This window comes from Cottoperca gobio, chromosome 7 (genome assembly GCF_900634415.1).
Source record: "Cottoperca gobio chromosome 7, fCotGob3.1, whole genome shotgun sequence".
Taxonomy (NCBI): domain Eukaryota; kingdom Metazoa; phylum Chordata; class Actinopteri; order Perciformes; family Bovichtidae; genus Cottoperca; species Cottoperca gobio.
Genome location: NC_041361.1, coordinates 21,613,532 through 21,636,214, shown reverse-complemented (window position 1 = coordinate 21,636,214; position 22,683 = coordinate 21,613,532). Strand labels below are relative to the sequence as shown.

Sequence of the window (22,683 nt, the reverse complement as noted above, 5' to 3'; positions counted from 1 at the left end):
AGCAATAGAGGTTTTGAACATCGCCCACTCAGATTCAATGCCCCCAACCTCCACAGGGATGGCTGAAAAGCTCCGCCGGAGGTGTGAGTTAAAGATCCCCAGGACAGGGGCTTCCTCCAGACGTTCCCAGTTCACCCGCACTACCCGTTTGGGTTTACCAGGTCTGTCCAGAGTCTTCCCCCACCCCTTGATCCAACTCACCACCAGATGGTGATCAGTCGACAGCTCCGCCCCTCTCTTCACCCGAGTGTCCAAAACATGTGGCCTCAGATCAGATGATACGATTACGAAATCGATCATTGACCTTTGGCCTAGGGTGCTCTGGTACCACGTGCACTTATGAGCATCCTTATGTTCGAACATGGTGTTTGTTATGGCCATTCCATGACTAGCACAGAAGTCCAACAACAAACGACCGTTCGGGTTTAGATCAGGGAGGCCCTTCCTCCCAATCACGCCTCTCCAGGTGTCTCCATCATTTCCCACGTGTCCGTTGAAGTCTCCCAGCAAGACTACGGAGTCCCCTACTGGAGCCCCCTGCAGGGCTCCATTCAGGGTCTCCAAGAAGGCCGAATACTCAGAACTGCGGTTTGGGGCATAGGCACAAACAACAGTCAGAGTTTTCCCCCCCATAAACCGAAAGCGTAGGGAGGCGACCCTCTCGTCCACCGGGATAAACTCCAACGTAGCGGCGCTCAGCCAGGGGCTAGTGAGTATCCCCACCCCGGCCCGACGCCTCACACCTTGGGCAACTCCGGAGAAGAATAGAGTCCAACCCCTATCCAGGAGTACGGTTCCAGAGCCAAGACTGTGCGTGGAGGTAAGCCCCACCAGATCCAACTGGTAGCGATCCACCTCCCGCACTAGTTCCGGCTCCTTCCTCCACAGAGAGGTGACGTTCCACGTCCCCAGAGCCAGCCTCTGCTGCCCGGGTCTGGTCCGTCGAGGTCCCTGACCATCACTGCCACCCGTGTGACAGCGCACCCGACCCCAGCGGTTTTTCCCATGAGTGGTGGGCCCACAGGATGGATGGATGGGAGGTACCACGTAGCTTCTTCGGGCTGTGCCCGACCGGGCTCCGTGGCAAACCCAGCCACCAGGTGCTCACTGTCGGGCCCTCCCTCTGGGCCTGGTTCCAGACGGGGGCCCGGGCTTCCTCCGGGCAGGGTCTCTCCTTTCCTTTCCCTTTCTTTCATGAAGTCGTTTTTGAACCATTCTTAGTCTGGCCCCTCACCTGAGACCAATTTGCCTTGGGAGACCCTACCAGGAGCACTAGGCTCCAGACAACACAGCTCTCAGGTTCATAGGGACACACAAACCTCTCCACCAGAGAGGTAAAACAAGATCTTGTGTGAAATGCAAGAATTACATCTGCAGAAAGCACACAGTCACATTCTGCCCATCATGTGGAGAGCATTGACGATGTGAGGAGAATATCTTGAGAAAAAAGTTAAATTAATTTTTTTTAAAGTGTGATGAGGGAAAAATGTTATGTAAAGAATTGTTACATATAGTGTTGGATGTTGAATAAAAAATGTATTGTATGTCCCTTTTCTAAATGTTCATATGATCTAAATTGAAGTTCTTATTGGTTTTACCTGATTCTTGACTATTTTGAGTGTATTTACACAGTAAGGGTCAATATGACCCTAAACCTAATGAAAGTAATTTATTTTCAACATAATACATTAAGAAGGAGGCCAAAGCGCACATACCCTACTCAAAAAGTTCTGCCATTTCTTAGATTTCTTCGTCGTGTCGTATGATCGCTTGAAATCTTGGCAAAAGAAGCTAAACAAAGGACACTATTATAATGCTCCTGGATGTAAACATTAGTTTTAGGATAACAGTACTGCAGAGCTGGCTAGCTCCACTGAAGAGAAAGAGCCCTCCGATGGGCACTGTCTCCAGCTGACTGTCTCCACATCTCCCGTCATGTCCCCTCTCTGATCACCTGCATCTCCTCCTCTGCTGTCTCATTCAGACCGTATAAAGACAAGGTTGCTAAGAAAGCATACCAAAACCACAATCACAAAGTAAATGTTTTCCTCTTAGCTGTCCTTGGTCTCTTCACTAGCTGGGCTGCTCAGCACCCCCAAACAGAACGACTGCCCATCTTCAGCACCATTTCTGACGTGACTTTAATCTTTACCTGAGGTCCTACTCCTGCTTTAGGATTTCTTATTCTTTCCTTATTTGCATCATGTTTTTATAACGGTGGAATTAACACTGTTTATGCAAAAATAAATGTACATATCAACTGCCAAAAAAGCGCTTAACCAACCCTGTTAAGTATGCAATGGGGAGAAACTACACTGAGGCAGTGTATGCGCCTACCAAGAGGCCTATGTCTGGCAGGAAGACTGGCCCCTGTCTGCAAATTGTTAATGGCCTAGCTTTTCAGAAGTGAATTTAATGATGAAATAGCATTCAAAAATTGTAAACCACTGTTGGTCTGTTTAGTCTGGTTGCATTTGCTAACTGCAAGTATTCTTGGTGGCAGAAGGGAGGTGGAGGGACACTAGCTAGTTATGTCTCTAATGTCTTACCTAATGAATAGTTTAAGTTTGTTGCAACCTGTGAAATCCTTATCAGAAAAACTTAGGAGGCTTTGTGCAACCGGGCAAAGTTACACAATAACATTTGAGCAGATTGTAACTTGAAAATACATGAAGGTTACTTTAATAAAAAAAGTGCAGCGATGGTGGTCATGTAGTTTCCTCCATCTTTCTTCTATTTTACCACCACACCAGTAGAAGAGATCTTCGCTGGTCACGTAACAAGCATCAAAAGCATCAACAACAATATTTCTTTTTTTTCCTTTTTCTTTTTAAAGACTAATTTAAACTCGATCCTTCGCTACATTATCCGGTACGGTAGGTGGCAGTATGCACCTAAAGGTTGGTATTGCAATCCGCCCAAAAAAGAAGCAGAAGAAGTAGAAGTTTCAGCTGGTTTTGCTTACAACCATGGCTTTGCTAGCGGAATTATACTTTAAGACACGTTAGTATTCTTATGCTGTTTTTTAATTCAAGTTTTAGAGATAACACCGCCGGCTGAGCTATAGGCCCCGCTAGCATTAGCTTAGCTATGTGAAAACAGTTGATGTTGGCAGAGAACTGATGTCCATATTCACTTCGGTTAACCTTTTAAGCAGATAAAATCATATGGCAGAACATTTTTGGAAACTGCTGAAACCTACAAGCAAGTTGCAAATATTGCACTTACTATAACGCAAAACATAAAAAGTCCCTGATTCATTCTCTTTGGTGGTTCCTTGTCGGTGAATAGTAATTGCAGATATATTTTTGGACCTCACTCTATCAGCTACCCCACTGACATTTCATTTAATACACATTATTTTCACTGATATAAGCCATAACACTCATTGTATTTTCCATCACAATAATCAAAGTGATGGAAATGACTGTTGTGGAAATGACACTTTGTCACATTTTAAAGAAATTCTCATGATATGTTAGCATGCTAACGTCTTCTTTAGAGGATATATGAGCTATTTGGAAATGACAGCCAATTAACATATTTCGATTTTACCAAATATTTCACTTGATTTTATCTTATATCACTTCCCTTCATGGAGCTGTCTTTGTGCTGCAGCCATGTGCTCTCCTGTCACATGACTATGGCTGTGATCACTAAGTTTAAAAACTTTTTTTTTAAACTCACCAAATTCACATTTTGCATGGTGTGATGGAAATGACAGGGACCCCAAGAGACAGGTGTCCTTTTCTTAAAAAAAAGACATGAAATACTAATATATCTTACAACACATGATACATTTCCTTAAAATTGCCATTTATGTGTCATTTGCACATATAATTAATATTAGGTCAATATTAAATTCAAAACATAGCAGGTTTGAATATCCAAAATCAGGCCCAGGGACAATATACAGCAAGAACACATAAAAGGCCACTTTTTATGTACCGGTAATAAAAATAATGACTGGTCTATGATTTAATTTTTGTATGTTCCTTTTGGTCACAAAAATAAGAAATAGGAAATTATTTCTGCCAGGGACACAACAATGACTATATTTGAAGAATCACCCGTAAAGGCTGTGATGCTAATCGCGATTAACATGCAGACTATATTAATGTAGCGCTCAGTGGGATAACAGTCCATGTTACTGTGTATTGATAGTGTTTTTGGTGTTATTTGCTAAAACTTTAAGCTCTGTATGAGCCTTTGGATCGTAGTAGGACTATGTGTCTCCCAATGCATAAATCCATGAGATGTTACCTGAAGATGAAGGATAGACGAGTATATTTCAGGCAGGTCTCCTGGAAGAGCGCCAGGCTTTTAAACAAATGTTCGTAGTGGCCAAACCGTGGAATTACAACTTCCGTATAAGTCACGTAATGCCATGGGGCCACAAAATACTTTTTCTCATTGACTTATATTGGGCAAAGATACGTCTGTAAATCAGTGTATAATTGTTTTGAGGTTAAATAACTTCCCAGTACGAACACTTATTTATGTTACACCATTATTTAAATCGTTTAAAGTTGTAAAGTGCGCTAATAACTGAATCCAGAGTTATTTCATGTGACTGAGCCGAGCACAAACTAACATTGCATAATGTGTGTTCTATTCATAGACTGTCTATAAGAAGTGGACATAGTCACAGTGACGTCACCCATTGGTTTGAAGACTGCTGTTTTTGAAGCCCTGAGTTTGGCAGTACAACCAAACCTGAATAAGGCGACCAAAAGAGTCATAATCAACTTTACGAACCTGAAAACACTGCGAAAGGATTATAGTCCTAAAATGAAAACCCGGAGAACACCCAAACCGGACACCGCCGTGGTATTGACCTGTCAATCACAAGGTAGCCACCCCCCCAAATCATACCCTGCTTTATCTATTTTATTGTAAATGGCAGATTAATTTAGAAATGCTGTATTGAAGGAGACTTGAAACTAGTGATTGAGACCATAAACCATCAGGAAAAAGTTTACTGAGGTAATAAATCAAGTGAGAAGTGCGGTCATTTTCTTATAGACTTCTATACAATCAGACTTCTTTTTGCAATCAGGAGTCGCCCCCTGCTGGATATTAGAGAGAATGCAGATGTAAGGCTCTTCCGCATTGGCTTCACTTTTCAGATGGAATTTGCTGCTTGGTTTTGTTTTGGTAACTCGCTGTAGCAGGTGAAGCAGCCATTTGTGTTACGCCATTAGATCTAAAGCTTTTGCTTGTTCTCTGTTAAATTTCAGTTTCAGTGAGTGTGCGAGTGTAAGTGGTGAGTTTCCTAAATTTATTTAGGAATCACTGTGATTTAGGAAACTGAGTTGTGGTCACATGGCAATAGTGTGTTAATGGAACCCAATCAGGTGAGGAGAAAGCATGAAAAGTCCTTACTGGGTCACATTAACAAATTAGTGTTTTATTTTGCTATCAAGTCAAAAAAGAAATTCCTTTATTTATACAGGTAAAATCTCATTGAGACACTGTCTCATTCTCCAGAGAGACCTGATGGTAACAGTACCATACGAAGTTGCACACAGACAGGACACTAAACACAGAGGCAACAGTCAAATAAAACATCATAAAAAAAAAATCGTCATTGAAAGTGCGTAGAATTAGGTATTGCAAGAACAAACACGGACAGATGATTTCTCCGGATTTAAAATGAGTTTAAAATGTCCCAGGGGTATCAAGCTGGACAGTTTAAGTTCCTGCTGAAGCATGTTCCAGGTTGAGGGGGCAGAGTATGACGAGGCCTTTTTTCCAAGTTCCGTGCAAATTGAGGGGACAGACAGAGTGATGTAGTTCTGAGATCGTAGCCCATAGCTATTCTGTTTGTGTGATATGTAAGTGGATATGTAGATGGGCAGCAGTCCAAGCATAGATGTGTAGATTAATTTGTATCAGTGCAGAGATCTGCACATTGATAATGATGTACAGTTGACTAGAGAGTACGGTACAGTGGGTTTACAGTTGGTTATGAACCTCAGAGCCCCATGATACGAAAAATCCAGCAGATGAAGAGAGTGAGCAACATCCCCATAGTCCAAGAGTGGCAAACATGTGGCAGCTACAAGCCGTTTTCTAGCACTGGTGGAGAAGCAAGCCTCGTTTCTAAAAAAGAAGCCCAGTTTTAATTTCAGTTTCCTTAAAAGATTGTCAATATGGTGTTTAAAGCAGAGGTTGTCGTCAATAGTGATGCCTAAGTATTTGTAAGTGTTGACAATTCCAATGGGGATACCCTGTGCAGACATGATGCATGATGAAGAACAGCTGGTACACTTTTCTTATTGGAAAATAACATGACCTTTGTCTTGTCTGCATTTAACACCAACCTGAGATGGAATAGGTGCGACTGCATAATGTTAAAAGTAGACTGCAGACGTTCAAATGCAACAAATGCACAACAGTATACAACAGTATCGTCGGCATAAAGATGTACAGAGGCATCAATATTTTGACCCATATCATTTACATAAAAATGATTTTTTTTACATTGTAAAAAAAAATATCGATTGTTTTCTTTCTTACTTAGATTCTGTGACTATTACAGCCGGGCCATGGATTCAGAAGTGGAAGCTTTAATAAAATATGTTGTTGTTTGCTGTGAAAATGACAGCGGAGGCACCGCAGACGAGCAGAGCAACTCCAAGTGTGCAGCCTCCTCCTGCCTGCTATTCCCCACCCGCACACTCAGCCTCAGCAGAGGCCCTCGTCAGAAGCTTGGGGAAATTACATCACCGATAAAACAGCAAGATTAATATGCAGAGATATGCAGCCCATTGATATTGCTTCGGGGGAGGGGTTTCGGGATCTCATGACAGAGATGGAGCCACAATATAAAATTCCAAGTCACAGCACCATCTCAAAACACATAGTACAACTGTATAACACCACACGGGAAACCATAAAAACTATACTAAAGAATAGGACTCTCGCTCTCATTACAGACGGGTGGACATCGCTGGCCACGCGTGCTTATGTGACAGTCACAGCTCACTGTATTTCAGACTCATGGGAACTTGGCAATTATGTTCTGTGTACTAAGGAGCTGAGAGGGAGCCACACAGCTGTGCATGTTGCAGAGATCATCAGCACGCTGGATGAATTCGACATCTCCCGTGAAGCGGTCGTCGCCGCCGCCACGGACAATGCTCTGAACTATGTGAACGCCGTATGCAATTTAGGGCTTGTTAATGTACCCTGTTTGGCCCAGATGCTTAACCTGGCAGTGCGCAAGGGGCTTGGTGTGAAAGCCGTCGATACAGCCCTTTCGAGACTAAAGCAAACTGCAGCTCATTTTGGAAGATCTCCATCATACAGCTGCCTGCTGGAAGAAATACAACAACTCCTTGGATTGAACAAGGAGAGACTGATAAATGATTGCGTCACCAGATGGAACAACATCTACGACATGATATATCCGGCATCAGAGCAACAAGCAGCAGTGGCAGCTGTCATTTATGAAAAGAATATGTCCCATTTGGAACTTAAAACTTCGGAGTGGTCTATGGTCGAGCAACTAAAAGACACGTTGAAACTTTTCAAAGCGGCAACTCAGGCCCTGTCCACTACCCCACAGCATCAGCTGTCCTTCCTCTCCAGCAAGTCATGATATCTCAGCTGAGCACTGCTTCACATCACATCAGCCATGAAAGAAGTGAGAGGTATGTGGCTTTTATTTTTATTTATTTATATTTGTTGGGGCTTTTATGCCTTAAATGATAGTACAGCTGGAGGTTATGAAAGGGGGAGAGAGGGCGGATGACATGCAGCAAAGGGCCATGTGTCGGGATCGAACCCCTGGCCCTGCAGCACGTTTTCTTTTTTTTCTTAAATATTAAGTCCAAGCCTCTACATTACAACAGTATGTATTTTCCAAGACGACAAAAACAGGGATATCTAAACCTCTTAAAAATATCAGATATTAGCTATTTGAAAAAGCCAAGTAGCATGTGATATAGGGCTAAATGTGTTTTTATTCTTCTCTCAGGAAGGATGGTGGCTAATTTGAAAATGCGCTACAGTGAGGAGAGCAGCGAATGGATGCTTCTCAATAAAGCCGCCTTCCTGGACACCCGGTTCTCTCGTCTCATCTAGTCACTGATAGTTTGTCACAAGAGATGAGGGAAGATGAGACGGACAATGACTGTAAACCAGCACCAGAAGAAGAAAAGGCCGTTGCCCTGGGTGCGATTGGAAGCCTGTTTGGGGAATTGTACAAATCGAGTGACAAACGCAACGAGGAGATGCAGGCTTACATGAAGGAGACTCCTCTCTCTGCAGACAGTAACCCGCTGCTGTGGTGGAGAGATGTCGGGTGCAGCAGATACCCACAGCTCTCAAAGCTGGCCCGTAAATACCTGTGTGTGCCGGGAACCTCTGTACACTCTGAGCGGCTTTTCTCATTGGCAGGTAATACTGTGAATAAAAAAAGAGCCGCACTTGATCCCAATCAGGTGGATAGACTTGTGTTTCTGACTAATAATATTAGGAATTAAGTCGGGCTGTTTGACTCGACTATAACTATGTATGAACAACGCAACATCGCAAGGATCCTGGAGGGGGCCTGGGAGTACGCCCATCCGGTCTACATGTGCTTTGTGGATCTGGAGAAGGCGTATGACCGGTCCCCAAGGTGATACTGTGGGAGGTGCTGCGGGAGTATGGGGTGAGGGGGTCAATTCTGAGGGCCATCCAATCCCTGTACGCCCAAAGCGAGAGTTGTGTCCGGATACTTGGCAGTAAGTCGGACTCGTTTCCAGTGAATGTTGGCCTCTGCCAGGGCTGCGCTTTCTCACCAATTCTGTTTGTGATCTTCATGGATAGGATATTGAGGCGTAGTCGTGGAGGAGAGGGGTTGCAGTTCGGTGACCTGAGGATCTCATTGCTGCTCTTTGCAGATGATGTGGTCCTTATGGCATCATCGGTCTGTGACCTTCAACAGTCACTGGATCGGTTCGCAGCCGAGTGTGCAGCGGTTGGGATGAGGATCATGAGGCCATGGCTCTCAGCAGGAAACCGGTGGATTGCCTACTCCGGGTAGGGAATGAGCCATTACCCCAAGTGAAGGAGTTCAAGTACCTCGGGGTCTTGTTCGCGAGTGAGGGGACGATGGAGCGAGAGATTGGCCGGAGAATCGGCGCAGCAGGGGCGGTACTGCAGTCGCTTTACCGCACCGTTGTGACAAAAAGAGAGCTGAGCCAGAAGGCAAAGCTCTCGATCTAACGGTCGATCTTCGTTCCTACCCTCACCTATGGTCATGAAGGCTGGGTCATGACCGAAAGAACGAGATTGCGGGTACAAGCGGCCGAAATGGGTTTTCTCAGACGGGTGGCTGACGTCTCCCTTAGAGATAGGGTGAGAAGCTCAGCCATCCGTGAGAGACTCGGAGTAGAGCCACTGCTCCTTTGCGTTCAAAGGAGCCAGTTGAGGTGGTTCGGGCATCTAGTAAGGTAGGGAGGTGTTCCAGGCACGTCCAGCTGGGAGGAGACCCCGGGGAAGACCCAGGACTCGGTGGAGAGATTATATCTCCTCACTGGGAACACCTCAGGATCCCCCAGTCAGAGCTGGAGGATGTGGCCCGGAGAAGGGAAGATTGGGGTTCTTACTGGAGCTGCTGCCCCTGTTGTCTGTGATTTGACATTTTGTATTCAGAAAGGCTATTTCATATGAACTCGTATTACCGTTTTCTTTATGACAGTGTAAGAATAAAATAGGCTGACAAAAATATCGTTAACTGTATTTGTTTATGAGGGTTCATGTCATTTCAATCAATTCAAACTTCCGTTTTGGAAAGTGAAGCCCTGAAAGGATAAATGTTTTTGACAGCCCTAACAGGATGGTTGGTGTTTATTGTGCTCTAATATGTGGGCATTGTTCTGTTTTATATAAATACATTCGTTCTCACTTTTTATCCAGTATTCAATCTGTATGGAGGATTTTGAATTTTAATATATATTCTCACATTTGAAACGTCTTCAAACATGGCTGTAATAAGGTGTCTCTTGCTTGCAATAAATGTAGCTTAGAAACACATGACTCTTAGTTTATTTCAACGAGTGCAGTTATTCTGCATAAACATTAATGGTAATGTGGGTCTAGCTTTGTGCGTCTATACTGCAGGTTCAGTGGACCAAACTCATTCTGTTATTTTAAAGGACCAACAGCAAACTGACAGAGACACTGGAGGAATGTCAGTGTGTAAAATAAAAAAAATAAAAAAAGATGTTTAAGAAGCTAGGCATAGCACTTCTGTTATTGTATTACATTTACTGTTGAGGGGAAAAAAACATTAATCTTTCATACATATATTTATGTAATTTGGGTAAAGTACCGTCTGACCGCTGCAGGGAGATCCTATATGAAGAGGTTTGTCCACTCTAGTTTACATTCTGGTATTTACACTGACCAAAAATATAAACGCAATGGTTTTTGCTCCCATTTTTCATGAGCTGAAATTAAAGATCTAAGACTTTTTGTATGAACACAAAAGGCCTATTTCTCTCAAGTATTGTTCACAAATGAGTTTAAATCTGTTAGTGAGTACTGAGATAATCCATCCACCTCACAGGTGTGGCATATCAAGATGCTGATTAGACAGCATGATTACTGCCGGGGGGGGGTATCTGGTGCGACCACCATTTGCCTCCCGCACTGCAACACATCTCCTTCACATAGAGTTCATCAGGTTGTTGGTTGTGGCCTGTGGAATGTTGGTCCTGTGAAGTTGCTGGGTATCAGCAGGAACTGGAACACGCTGTCGTGTACGTCGATCCAAAGCATCCCAAACATGCTCAGTGGTGACATGTCCGGTGAGTACGCAGGCCAGGCAAGAACTGGGATGTTTTCAGAGAACACCTCTCCAAAGTGCCAGACGCCATCCAAGGTCATTTGCCCACTCAAGTCGGTTACGACGACGAACTGCAGTCAGGTCAAGACCCGGTGAGGACGACGAGCCTGCAGATGAACTTCCCTGAGGCGGTTTCTGACAGTTTGTGCAGAAATTGTTGCATCAGCTGTCCGGGTGGCTGTTCTCAGATTATCTTGCAGGTGAAGATGCCGGATGAGGAGGTCCTGGGCTGCTGTGGTTACACGTGGTCTGCGGTTGTGAGGCCGGTTGGATGTACTGCCAAATTCTCGGAAACGCCTTTGGAGACGGCTTATGGTACAGAAATGAACATTGAATTCATGGGCAACAGTTCTGGTGGACATTCCTGCTGTCAGCAGGCCAACTGCACGCTGTGTGAATAAAGTGCACATGTCAGAGTGAACCTTTATTGTGAGCAGTCTAAGACACGCCTTCTTCTCTTGGGGTTCAATACAGAGGATATCTGTTTCCACCTCTAACTTCTGGGAAGTAAACCACCATCAGTGCACCCTGGGAATTTTTCTGTGCCTAACTTTCTTCAACAGAGTACTAAAGATGACCTAATCAATGTAAGGTAAGTTAAAAGGGACAGTTCATCCCAAAATATTCACTATCAATATGGATTGTTATGGTGTGAGCTGCAGAGTGCTGGAGATATCGGCTGTAGAGATGTCTGCCTTCTCAACAACATAATGGAACTAGAGGACACTTTTGTGCTGCTCAAAGCGCCACATTTGAAACACTCAACAGCGATGTCTCTTTCCAGAAGTCATGAGCCGGTTACTTAAGATAAATGACAGAGCTTGTTGTGAGCGGTTTCATGTAGGAACTATTTTTTTTCTTCTACTGAACTACACCTGCCAACAGCATCACCGCGCAGAAGGAAGCGTGAATCTACTCATGGCCACTCACAAGGTCTGTTGATTGAGGTCATGATTTCTGGGAAGAGACATTGCTGTTGAGTTTTCCAATTGTTTTTTTTGCGCTTTGAGCACTAGATATATATTAGAGAAGGCAGACATCTCTACAGCTGATGTCTCAAACACTCAACTCACACCAAAACAATCTAGAATGTTTGTGTGTGGGTTGCGGAGATTCCCCCGAAATTGAAAATACATATTTTTCCTCTTGGTAAATAGCACTACAGCAGGGGTCTGCAACCCAGGGCTCAGGAGCAACATGTGGCTCTTTAACCCCTCTGTAGTGGCTCCCTGTAGCTTTGACAAAAAAAAAACATATTAACTAAATATTTATTTGTACCGGTATATATTTTCTGTTGCACAGTGGACAAAGGGAACACCTCATCTTGGAGATCGAGGTGATACTGTGATACTGAGGTGGGGGGGCATAATTAAATACAAACTGGACAATTTTTTCATGTTTACTGTTTTTAAGCTATTAGGCTCCAGCTATGTTATTTATTTCAAAGTGGGCTACTTTTTTTCATTTCATTTTTATATTGTATTTTTTATTGTTTTATGTATTTTTATATTATATTCATGTTTATTTGAATCAACAAATATGGGGATAGGCCTGCATAGTTCTGTGTTTAATTTATTTCAAAGTAGGCCTAAACATGCCACTGTAGTTGTTCCTTCTCTTTTAGAGTTTGCTAAAATAGCAATACGATCTCAACAGTTTCCTTTTATTGTCATTGTGTAATTTCATAAATGCAACAAATATAGTATAACTATATATAAAATGTACAAACTGTGTTATCAAATGTTTTGCGGCTCCAGTCAAATCTTATTTGGTGGAGGAGGGGGAAATGGCTCTTTGATAGTAAAGGTTGCCGACCCCTGCACTACAGGTAGGTAAGAGGAAAAATATGTATTTTTGATTTTGGGCTGAACTAATTTATCAACAATGTCACAACTCTAAAAAAGCTCTACCAAACAGACGAGGAATAAAGGGTGAAACATCACACATACTTATAAAATCCACAGAGACAGCACATACGAGCATCTTATGATTGAATTGTCTTTAATCATCAAAAGAAACTAAACAAGTTAAAGACATAGGCAGCCTGAGACAGAAGTGCATCAGCATTATCGTCATTCAGCTATAAAAACAACCAGCACATAAAGGTGGTCACAAGTCTTAGATGTGGAGTTTGGATCCAGTGATGCAGCTATGGGATACAGATGCAAAGGTTTTCACATTCAGCTTACCAAAGTCCTATAAACGATGAATACTCACAACCAAAGATATTTTGCTCAAGCTTACCTAAAAGCATGCGACAGGTATACTGCATTCATTGCAATGTTAGTTACAAAAATCAGGCCTTATTCTAAAGATTATGTTTGTGTTTATGACGTTAAATGTACAGTGAACATGTAAATACTCAACTGTGACGAGCATCAATCTCCTCTTTTCTAGAAGCAGTCTCCACGAATCAACGATGTGCAACAGTTGACTCACGCTTATCGACTAAAGCCTTTTCAAGTGTGTACTCTAACAAAAACAACGCCTGTACCTTGCTCAATACGAAGGAAGACACATAGTACATGTTTGACACAGAAAATAACATTTCAACATTAAATTACAAAACTCAAAAAATAAAACAATAATCTATTTTAAAGAAAAGAAACTGAATAGAAAATGATATCTACATCTGTATATAAAAATGAAAGATTATAAGTTAGATTTCTTTCAATATTTTACATATCTGCAAAAGTGACTGAGGATATCCTATCAATAAGTCTATATTCATCATTACATATCTAAATACATAAGGTATGCAGACATGGGTCAAACAGCAAGAGAGATTCTTTAGTTTTAAGCACTTTCAATTCGAATCAACCCAGGTGGGTGGGTGTGTGTGTGTGTGTGTGTGTGTGTGTGTGTATGTATGTATGTATGTATGTATGTATAATATATATATATATATATATATATATATATATATATATATATATATATATATATATATATAAATAAATAAATAAATATATATATATATATATATATATATATATATATATATATATATATATATAAATAAATAATATATATATATATATATATATATATATATATATATATATATATATATATATATATATATAAAATAAAAACCGTGTTACCATGAATTCTTGTAGAAACCTTTTGTTTTTCTCATATTCCTCCGCAGTGAATAAAGAATTAAGAAAAGTCTTGATTGAATTAAAACGAGGCTGCGTTCAACAACAGCAAAACTATATCCAAAACTGAAACTTGGATTATACTGCACGGGTTGTGTGAGGGTTTGTAAACAGATGTTTTGATGTAGTTAAACGCGGCCTCGTTTACTTCAATTCATCAAGATCTTTTCTCCGTTTTTGGATGCTTTGTTCACCATGGAGGCATGCGAGAAATACAAAGCTTTCTTCAAGAATTCAAGGTAACGTGCGGTGAGCAATAGATGTACTAATCTCCATTTTGAACAGATACGATCACCTGCACACATCACAGGCATTGGAGAAGATTTCAGTTGCCTTTTGACCCAGGCCTGATGAAATGTCAGTGGGTTGTAAAACCCTACACAGTAGCAGCAAGCGGACAGCACACGCCTCACAGTCAGAGAATGGGGACCAGAGAGCAGCAGAGAGGCAGGCTGAACTCTGGAGGTTAAAACTGCATATTATTCATCTGTGGGCATACAAGTGTTTCCACCATAGTACTGTGCTCAGCACTCCTCAGGGGGTTTAGTGTTCTGCTAGACCACTCAGACCAATACCAAAGGTAAATGAGGTAAAAACAAACCGACAGAGGGGGGAAGTATTCTCCCTCTGTGTGCCTTCACTTTCCTGTGGCCCTTACCCAGAAACCCTGGGGGTGGCTGAATGCTGTGTCCAGAAATGCTCTGCCTCTCCATATAATGAGTGCACCCCATACTGACAGGAATGTCAGGACCAAGCGAACAACAATCCTGACACTGGAATGAAATAGATGGGAGAAAAAAAAAACAGACCGGGAAGAATGTGTGTGTGCACACTTCAAATAAAAAGGATCAGAGATTAAGGACACAGGTTAAGGCACCTTGGAACCCTGATGAATCTGAGGAAATCCAGGACAGTAACTTTGAAGTGACCCAGGCTGTGTGGTTGGCATTGATTTGCTGGGATGTCTGGTGGCCAACTGCAACTTATAAAGTGTCCACAGTGGGAGTGCGAGTGTGTCGCGCTCTCCCCCATCGTTCCCCACCTCCATCTTGTGTGCCCGGGAAGAACAGCACCTACTGATTACAGCAAGTTGTGACAGAACACGTCTGCAGTTTGCGTCACTTTCTGGCCTGTGCAGTTACAATCATACAGAGTTAAAGGAACAGTTTGACATTTTAGGAAATATGCTTATTTGTGATTAGCTTAGCATAAAGACTGGCAGCCAGGGCTAGCTGTTAACTTTGTCCTACACATTAATAAATAACACCTTTCATCCAATAAACAGAAATGTGAAAAACGATATGTTGTGGTTTTTAGGGAGTTGACAGAGACTGCAAAAAAAACAAAAAACAATTGCCTCTGGCTTCGTATTTAGCAAAGTTATTGATAGTCTCTCTGCAAATAAGCTTTTTCCCAAAATGTTGAAGAATTTCTCACACACACACACACACACACACACACACACACACACACACACACACACACACACACACACACACACACACACACACACACACACACACACACACACACAGTGACATATATATATAAGACATCGGTGGCATTAAGCCATACGTAGTGAAAGGTAACAGCAGTGTAGAGTGATGCGAGGCGTCATGCATGTTTGCTGTCCTGCTCACTCTCAGGAGGAGGAGTTTCAGATCTCCGAGGTGACAACAGGTAATAGTGGTGCGGTTACAGTTAAAACCTACAAAGCAGCATTAGTCTTAAAAGTGTTCCGTCGTTTGCAGAATCCAATATTCTGTCAAACCCATTCCCTCAGACTTGAATCCCAAAAGGTGCACCAGAGAGGTTGGTGGTGGTATAAGCTGTCACTTGGGCACCAGGCCGCGGGATTGTGGGTAAAGTGGGGATCCTGGACTGGAGGGGCTGAAAGGAGAGGTCGGGGTGCTCGACTTCTTGCCTGTTCTGGGTCGACTGAGTGAAGGAGACCAATGGCAGAGGGTTAAACAGATTGTGGAAATAACTGCAAGCCTGCACATATTGAGGTTTGCTTGACATGTTCTCTGATTTCTTTGCTTCCTAACCAAACGCACATAACCACATTATACCACTTAAACTCCTTTTACTTGTGGTCTTGACAGCTGCCTTACCCAGACTTTGGTTTCTTGAGGCTGCCGCTGGCGGGTGGGGTTGATCCCAAGCTGCTGTGAAAGCCCGACGCATCCACCTGGATCTCATCCTCATCCCTCAGAGCGTTCTCCAGAGCTGCCGCCACCTTTGGGGCGATAACCGGCTCCTGATACTCTTTAGTGGTCCGAGCGGGCAGGTCCATGTCCAGCATCATGATGTTTTCAGCCTGGGAGGAACAGAGCAGGAACAAGTCAATCCAGGTACATTTCTATGTGCTCGCAGGAAGATGAACATATTATTGTCAAAAGGCTGACGACGAGCATTAAAAAATAAATGCATATATTGCATTTAAGAATTAAAATATATTGCATGTTAACCGCTTTACCTTACTGTCCGACAGCCCTTATGACGGTAGTATACTATGTTACTATGACCAGTAAAAATGATGTTTTTGTCTATGGAGTCTGACAACCCCACCTCAAACAATCTGAAATATTCCTTTAATGTTTAACATGACACTTACGGTACATTCTGGATTCCTGTGCATTTCATAATCCTTGTTGATTAATATCCATTTTTCTTATATCTACACTGTTAGTGCTGCATTGCGTTGTTTGGCTTTGCATTACGTGTCGTCAGTCCATCTAACTGTGTTTGTGGGGTTTTATATTCACCTGGAGGTTTATATGTGATTACATGTACTTCAGTGCAAAATGTGAGGAGGACGTGCAGCTTACTTTGTATCTCATGTCCGGTCTCATCATCATGGACATGCGAGCATGGTGACTGAGAGGCCTGCTGTAGCCAACTGCAGACAAAGGCCTGGTCATCATCTGATGGTCACTGAAGCACACACACACACACACACACACACACACACACACACACACACACACACACACACACACACACACACACACACACACACACACACACACACACACACACACACACACACACACACACACACACACACACACGGTGTTTACAGCACTGTGGGAGAAGTTAAGTCTTGTTGGGAGTATTCTGTAACTTACTCCTCTAAACGTGTGATGGGCTTTGTTTTCCAGTATTCATCCTCCTCATCAAAGTAAGCCCTGTGGACTATTTTGTTCTTCTCCTCTAAAGGAATGAAGTTCTCGATGATCAGATGCCTGAAAGACAAAAAAACAAGCATTTATATGAAGGAAGTGACAACCAGACAGACCGGCAAGCAGAGAAACACACATGCTCAGGTGATACTGAATACGTACACACAGAAAAACAAACAGCGGTTCAGTCTTGTGACTCGAGCCCTGCTGTGTGTTATTTATTACACCTAAGCAGGAAGGTTGTGGTGTAAAAATAATATACCTCATATATTTCACATTGATTCATAATTAGAAATAATTACATTTGGCTGAGCACAACTTAGCATGTAGAATCTGTGAGTGAAATGCTCAAATGCCAATTACTTTGCAAAAACTATTTTAGTGTCAGTGTTTCAGTCTGACAGCATGTAATCAGATGCAGTATGGACATTGTTACAGTGTATGTTTCTTCATCTGCAGGCTACATACTTGAGTTTGAGGTCTCTGGTGAGCTCGTTCTGGGTCTGTTCCAGCTCCTGGCGCTCGTTGATGTGCGCCTCCTGGATGTCTTGGATTTCTGCCTTCACTGCCTGCAGCTTGGCAAACAGCTAGAGGACAGAGAAGGAGACGGGAAACCAGGGTTAACTTACCTTGATGAAAAGGACTTTTATAAGATGCAGACATAGTCTTAGACACCTGACTGTCATGAGGTATAAGGAACTATCCAAACAGACAAACAAAGCCTACAGTGGATTCTTACCTGCTTTGAAATAGTACCCGCCCTACTTACTTGCAAGGCATTTCATCATCAGATACATAGAGCCTCACCAAGTCATGCTGTACCTTTGCTTGAAGTGTTTTTTTCTCATGTACTCAAAATAAATGAATTGATACTTGTGTCAGTGTGGATGGACAGGAGACCCAAGGTTGCAGCCTCCACTACCTTTTTCAGCTTCTTGGTTTTGATGTCAACCTCCTGCTGCAGAGAACTGTAGGTCTCCTTCAGCTCCAGAGTCTCTTCGTCACGACTCTCCATCTGCTGCTGCATCTCTCGCTCTCGCCGTTTCTGGAAACACACACAGACACATGTACATTCATACATTTAAACCACAGTACTCTGTGTGTAATGAGGCCGCACAGAAGTCCCTGATTGAAGGTGGTCCATCGTCAAAAATAAAAGCCCTACATGGAGACAATAAGGACCCCAATGTAAAATGGAGGAGTGAATATAATGACTACAGACACACGAGGGATGGGAAATTACTAACACGCAGACAAATGCTTAGATAGTGGCTGGTAGTTTATTCTACTCTTGTAGACACTTCAGCAACTAATATAAGACTTTCAAAATGTCAGACAATAAGTGTGACCTCGGATCTCGGACCTGGCTCCTGTTCTACTTACGACAACAGAGTTAGCTTGATTTGATTGTTGAAGATTCAACACAAGGACTTTTCATTGCCGTTGAGATGGATTAAAATTGATCTACATGTATGTCTGTTGTCAGAGCAACAAGTCCTTAAACCCAAACCTGCATCTTATTAACAGTTAGCACAAAGGATAATAAAGGATAATAAAGGATAATAAAGGATATTACCCAGCCCAGCCTGTTCACCCTCATTAAAAAATATGATTTGTGTCTTTACTATTTTTAAGTGACCCTGGTTTGACTTCAATAAAAAATGTTCGATTCTGTTAAAGCATCTAAGACACTTATTGTAAGTAACTTTGGACAAAAGCTTCAGCTAAATGAAATGTAATGCAAGAAAGCTCACGAAAGGATGAAGACACGTCTCGGAAATGCTCAAACTAGAGAACCCGTGGATTCCATGCTGATGAGTGTTTCTCTCAGATCTAAGAAATGTGTCTGGGACAGACAAATCATGACTTAAGTCTTGCAGTCTGCACATGACACCCGAAAAGCATCTAAAATGATGTCTTCTCACTCCATCTCATCTTCACTACATAAAAAACCCTCACTGTCCAGTGCACACAGACTACAGGGCAAGTAGATTGTATCCAGAGCATGATTACGCCTCGAAAACTTTTAGCTGTACGCCGTTTGCGACATGTGCTGAGGTTAGCACAACAAGCCGATTGCCGTGCGAGTCAGTCACACTACGGCAAGCACAAATGTGCCAACACAGATTTGACGGTATCACCCAGATGTATGTATTTGTCCCCCCCAGTTGTGCAGAACTTGCACCGAACCGTGACTCCTAAACCGGGGTATGAACAGAACTGACTTGTGTGTTTCGTTACACCCCTATTCAAAACAACCATCCTGTAACCAGCGATGCATATTGGTTGACTGATTTGTGTCCTTCAACAATGTTTCAGATTTTTGGTTTACCTGTTCAGTTATTTCCTGCCTCTTCAGCTCCAGCATTTTCTGTTGCTCATTGGTGTGATCCACAATGTTCTTCCCCCCTACTAGGAGTTTACTCTCCATTGCCTGGATTGCGAAAAAGAAGAAGAAGGATGAAACCACTTCAAGTCACATTGGGAAGAATAAACGTAAAGAACTGACTCCAATACATTTCACCAGTTGGGTCGCATGAGAACGTAAAGAATTTGAGCAGAACAGCGGCACCACTGGTCTATGGACTTATGAGAAGATCCACTGGCTTGTGTGTCATTTTAGATATATAGATATAGATAGATAGATAGATAGATAGATAGATAGATAGATAGATAGATAGATAGATAGATAGATAGATAGATAGATAGATAGATATAGACACACACACACACACACACACACATACTAGATGTACAGAAACAGTCTGGCAAAAGGAGCTTACCTTCACTTTGGCTGTAAGCATCTCTCCGGCGTCTCTCTCCCTCTTCAAATCTTCCATTTTCTTCTCTTTCTCTTTAAGGAGGCGAACTTTGTCCTCAGCCACCAGACTATGATCCTCCATGATAGCCTTTCTCTCTCTCTCCAACTTCTCCTGCTGCTCCCGCCAGTAATCCCCTTTGTCGTCCCCTTCTTCATCATCGTCCTCTGTCTCTCCTTCCTCCAGATCCTCACCATCGCTGCCTTCCCCGGCCCTCCTCCTCCTTCTCCTTTTCTTCTTTCCGGAGCGCTTTTGCAGCTGTTCCTTCAGCCTTGCGATCTCCTCCTGAAACTCCCTGAGCAGAGCATCCTTGGGGTCCTCATTGATACGTGGTTTATTCTTGATGTTCTTAGCCCTGTTGGAATAGCGCAGCGTTGTCAATGTCTCCTCCAAATTGTAGGATGCAGGGCCAATGTTGGCAACCATGACTGTGCGGGCATTGCCCCCCAGAGAGTCCTGGAGCAGACGGGTGAGTTTCGAATCTCGGTAGGGAATGTGGCTGCTCCTGCCATCCACCAGAGATGATATGACATTCCCTAGAGCTGAAAGTGACAGGTTGATCTTCGTGGCTTCTTTGAGTCTCTCCCCTTGAGCACCAGTCTTGGTCTGCCTTTCACTTCCAGCTAAATCTACCAGGTTCAGTTTGCCAACTCTGATGTGGTTCTCCCCGTCGACACCCAACTCACTGCACTCGACGGTGATGACAAAGATGGCGTGAGAACGGGAGCTGTGTTCATTCATGTTTGTGGCACCCACTGATCGATTCTGGTTGCCCACATTCATGACATGTTCGATCTCCCGCACACTCTTGGTGACAAATGACGAAAGGTCTTTAACATACACACCAGTGTCAGGCCTCTCTCTGAGCTCGAGACGACGTGTCTGGTCTTTAGAGAGCAAGTCTTTTATCTCCTCTTGGTAAATTTCTAGATATGATGCTCTCACCAGGTACTGCTGATTCTGGGAGCGTGAAATGTGAGTGAAGACATGCTCGAATGAGTTAGGGATTACCCCTCTCCTCTCTGGATCATTTCTCACCCCCTCCATAGTGTATGTTTTCCCTGTGCCGGTCTGCCCATAGGCAAAAATGGTCCCGTTGAACCCCAGTAGAACTGAATCTACCAGGGGCCTGAACGTCTCATCATACAAATCAATTTGTTTGGAGTTCCAGTCGTAGACTGAATCAAAAGTGAAAACTTTGGGCAGTTCATTTGCAGCAGCCTCCCTGGGATTCCTAACAAGTATTTGGCCCAATTTGACATCAACAGAGACCACCTTTTCAAACTTGGCTGCCCGCTCTTTTTCATTCATTGGGCGACAGCGGACCACCACCTTGACCGTCTCCAAGCTCTTACTCTTGGACATGTTGCAGAGTGGCTGCCAATCCACACGGCTTGGCACTTGTATGCTCTGTCTTCCAAATGCAGCTTCAGGAACAGTTCACCAGTTCAAGTGCCCAACATCAGAAACTGTTGGGGAACACACAGTCAATGATTAGCACAAACCTGCAATGGCAAACCTGCAATGGCAACTGTCATGGTGACTCGTCTCACACACTTTTACATTCAAGCTGGAACACTGAATAAAGCTCAATGCAATTCAAAGCTATTAACAACCTTTTGGCGATGATGATTTAGCTAGTTAGCTATCCTTACACTGACATATGTACGGCTCTATATTCCTTGGTCTTGACAACTTCTTGTACGTGGAAACACTAACGTTAGTGTTTGTCAAGCCTAATAATATTTTTCCAGATGTCACAAAACACACAAGGACACGCCCGAAAACTGATTAGGTTAAAGATAGTCGGTCCAAATTAATAACCTCTTCTTTACATTACTTTAGGCGCAGAATTTAAGGTTACAATGATACACGTTAACTGTTAGATTATACACCGGGGTGCCACTATCCCGTTTTAGCCAACTAACTAAATGTAGCCTGTTAACCGGCAACTATAAACCTGACGTTAGGTTGACGACGATAGTCAACGTTGGAATCCCAGGTTATGAAGTGACAGCCGTTGTGAGCACTCTGCCAGTTGTAGCAGGTTGATAAAACTGTGATTTTATAGCTGCTCAATTGATGTTAGCAATGATTCTTCAAAGTAGCTTTCGGGTGAGCTAGCCAACGTTAGCTTATGCAAAATGCAGCCCATAACCAGACCACAAGACCGGCCTAGCAACGACAAACACTGGTAACCTAACCTACAAGTCTGATAGCATTACCTGGCTAACGCTAGCAGCGATGCATAAATCAATGCAACTTATCGCCATACACAAATAAAAATCACGTTCGACACATAAAACCCATACAATACAAACACAGCGTTTCAGAGTGCACACAGATACGTTGTTAAAGATTTACCAGCGGCGAATGTTAGCTAATCACAACTCCCAGTCAGCCATTAGCCGCTGCTCATCCCCACAGCGGTCCCGGTTACAGCGTTGCCAGATTCAAGCACTCTATCCCCCCCCCAAAGAGGTACCTGTGAAATATATTAACCCATATAAATAGTGTGATTATGAGTTAACATATGTATTACAGTTAAGCACACAAACGCCAAAAGCTTATAACATCTACTATGAATAACGAGGTGGCAAGCCCAAATACTTGCATTATGAAGAATGCCGATTCAAGGTATCGTGGCATATCTGGCAACACAGTCTCAACAAGCT

General features: G+C 43.0%; 1 protein-coding gene across 3 annotated transcripts; it reads right to left on the bottom strand.

Moving 5' to 3' along the window:
- Nucleotides 1–13,943: 13,943 nt before the first annotated feature.
- Nucleotides 13,944–22,479, bottom strand: kif3b (kinesin family member 3B). 3 transcript variants are annotated; one of them, XM_029436167.1, is made up of 9 exons: nucleotides 22,373–22,479; nucleotides 19,973–21,477; nucleotides 19,522–19,623; nucleotides 18,112–18,234; nucleotides 17,658–17,776; nucleotides 17,136–17,252; nucleotides 16,836–16,941; nucleotides 16,119–16,324; nucleotides 13,944–15,942 (listed from the first exon to the last, which is right to left on the bottom strand). In XM_029436167.1, the coding sequence occupies exons 2-9, from the start codon at nucleotides 21,371–21,373 to the stop codon at nucleotides 15,837–15,839; spliced, it is 2,280 nt and encodes a 759-aa protein (XP_029292027.1). In that variant the 5' UTR covers nucleotides 21,374–21,477; nucleotides 22,373–22,479; the 3' UTR covers nucleotides 13,944–15,836. The 3 variants fall into 3 exon arrangements, with proteins under 3 accessions (XP_029292027.1, XP_029292029.1, XP_029292028.1); XM_029436169.1 differs by lacking the exon at nucleotides 22,373–22,479 and adding an exon at nucleotides 22,234–22,337; XM_029436168.1 differs by lacking the exon at nucleotides 22,373–22,479 and adding an exon at nucleotides 21,625–22,153.
- Between the last annotated feature and the right edge of the window lie 204 nt (nucleotides 22,480–22,683).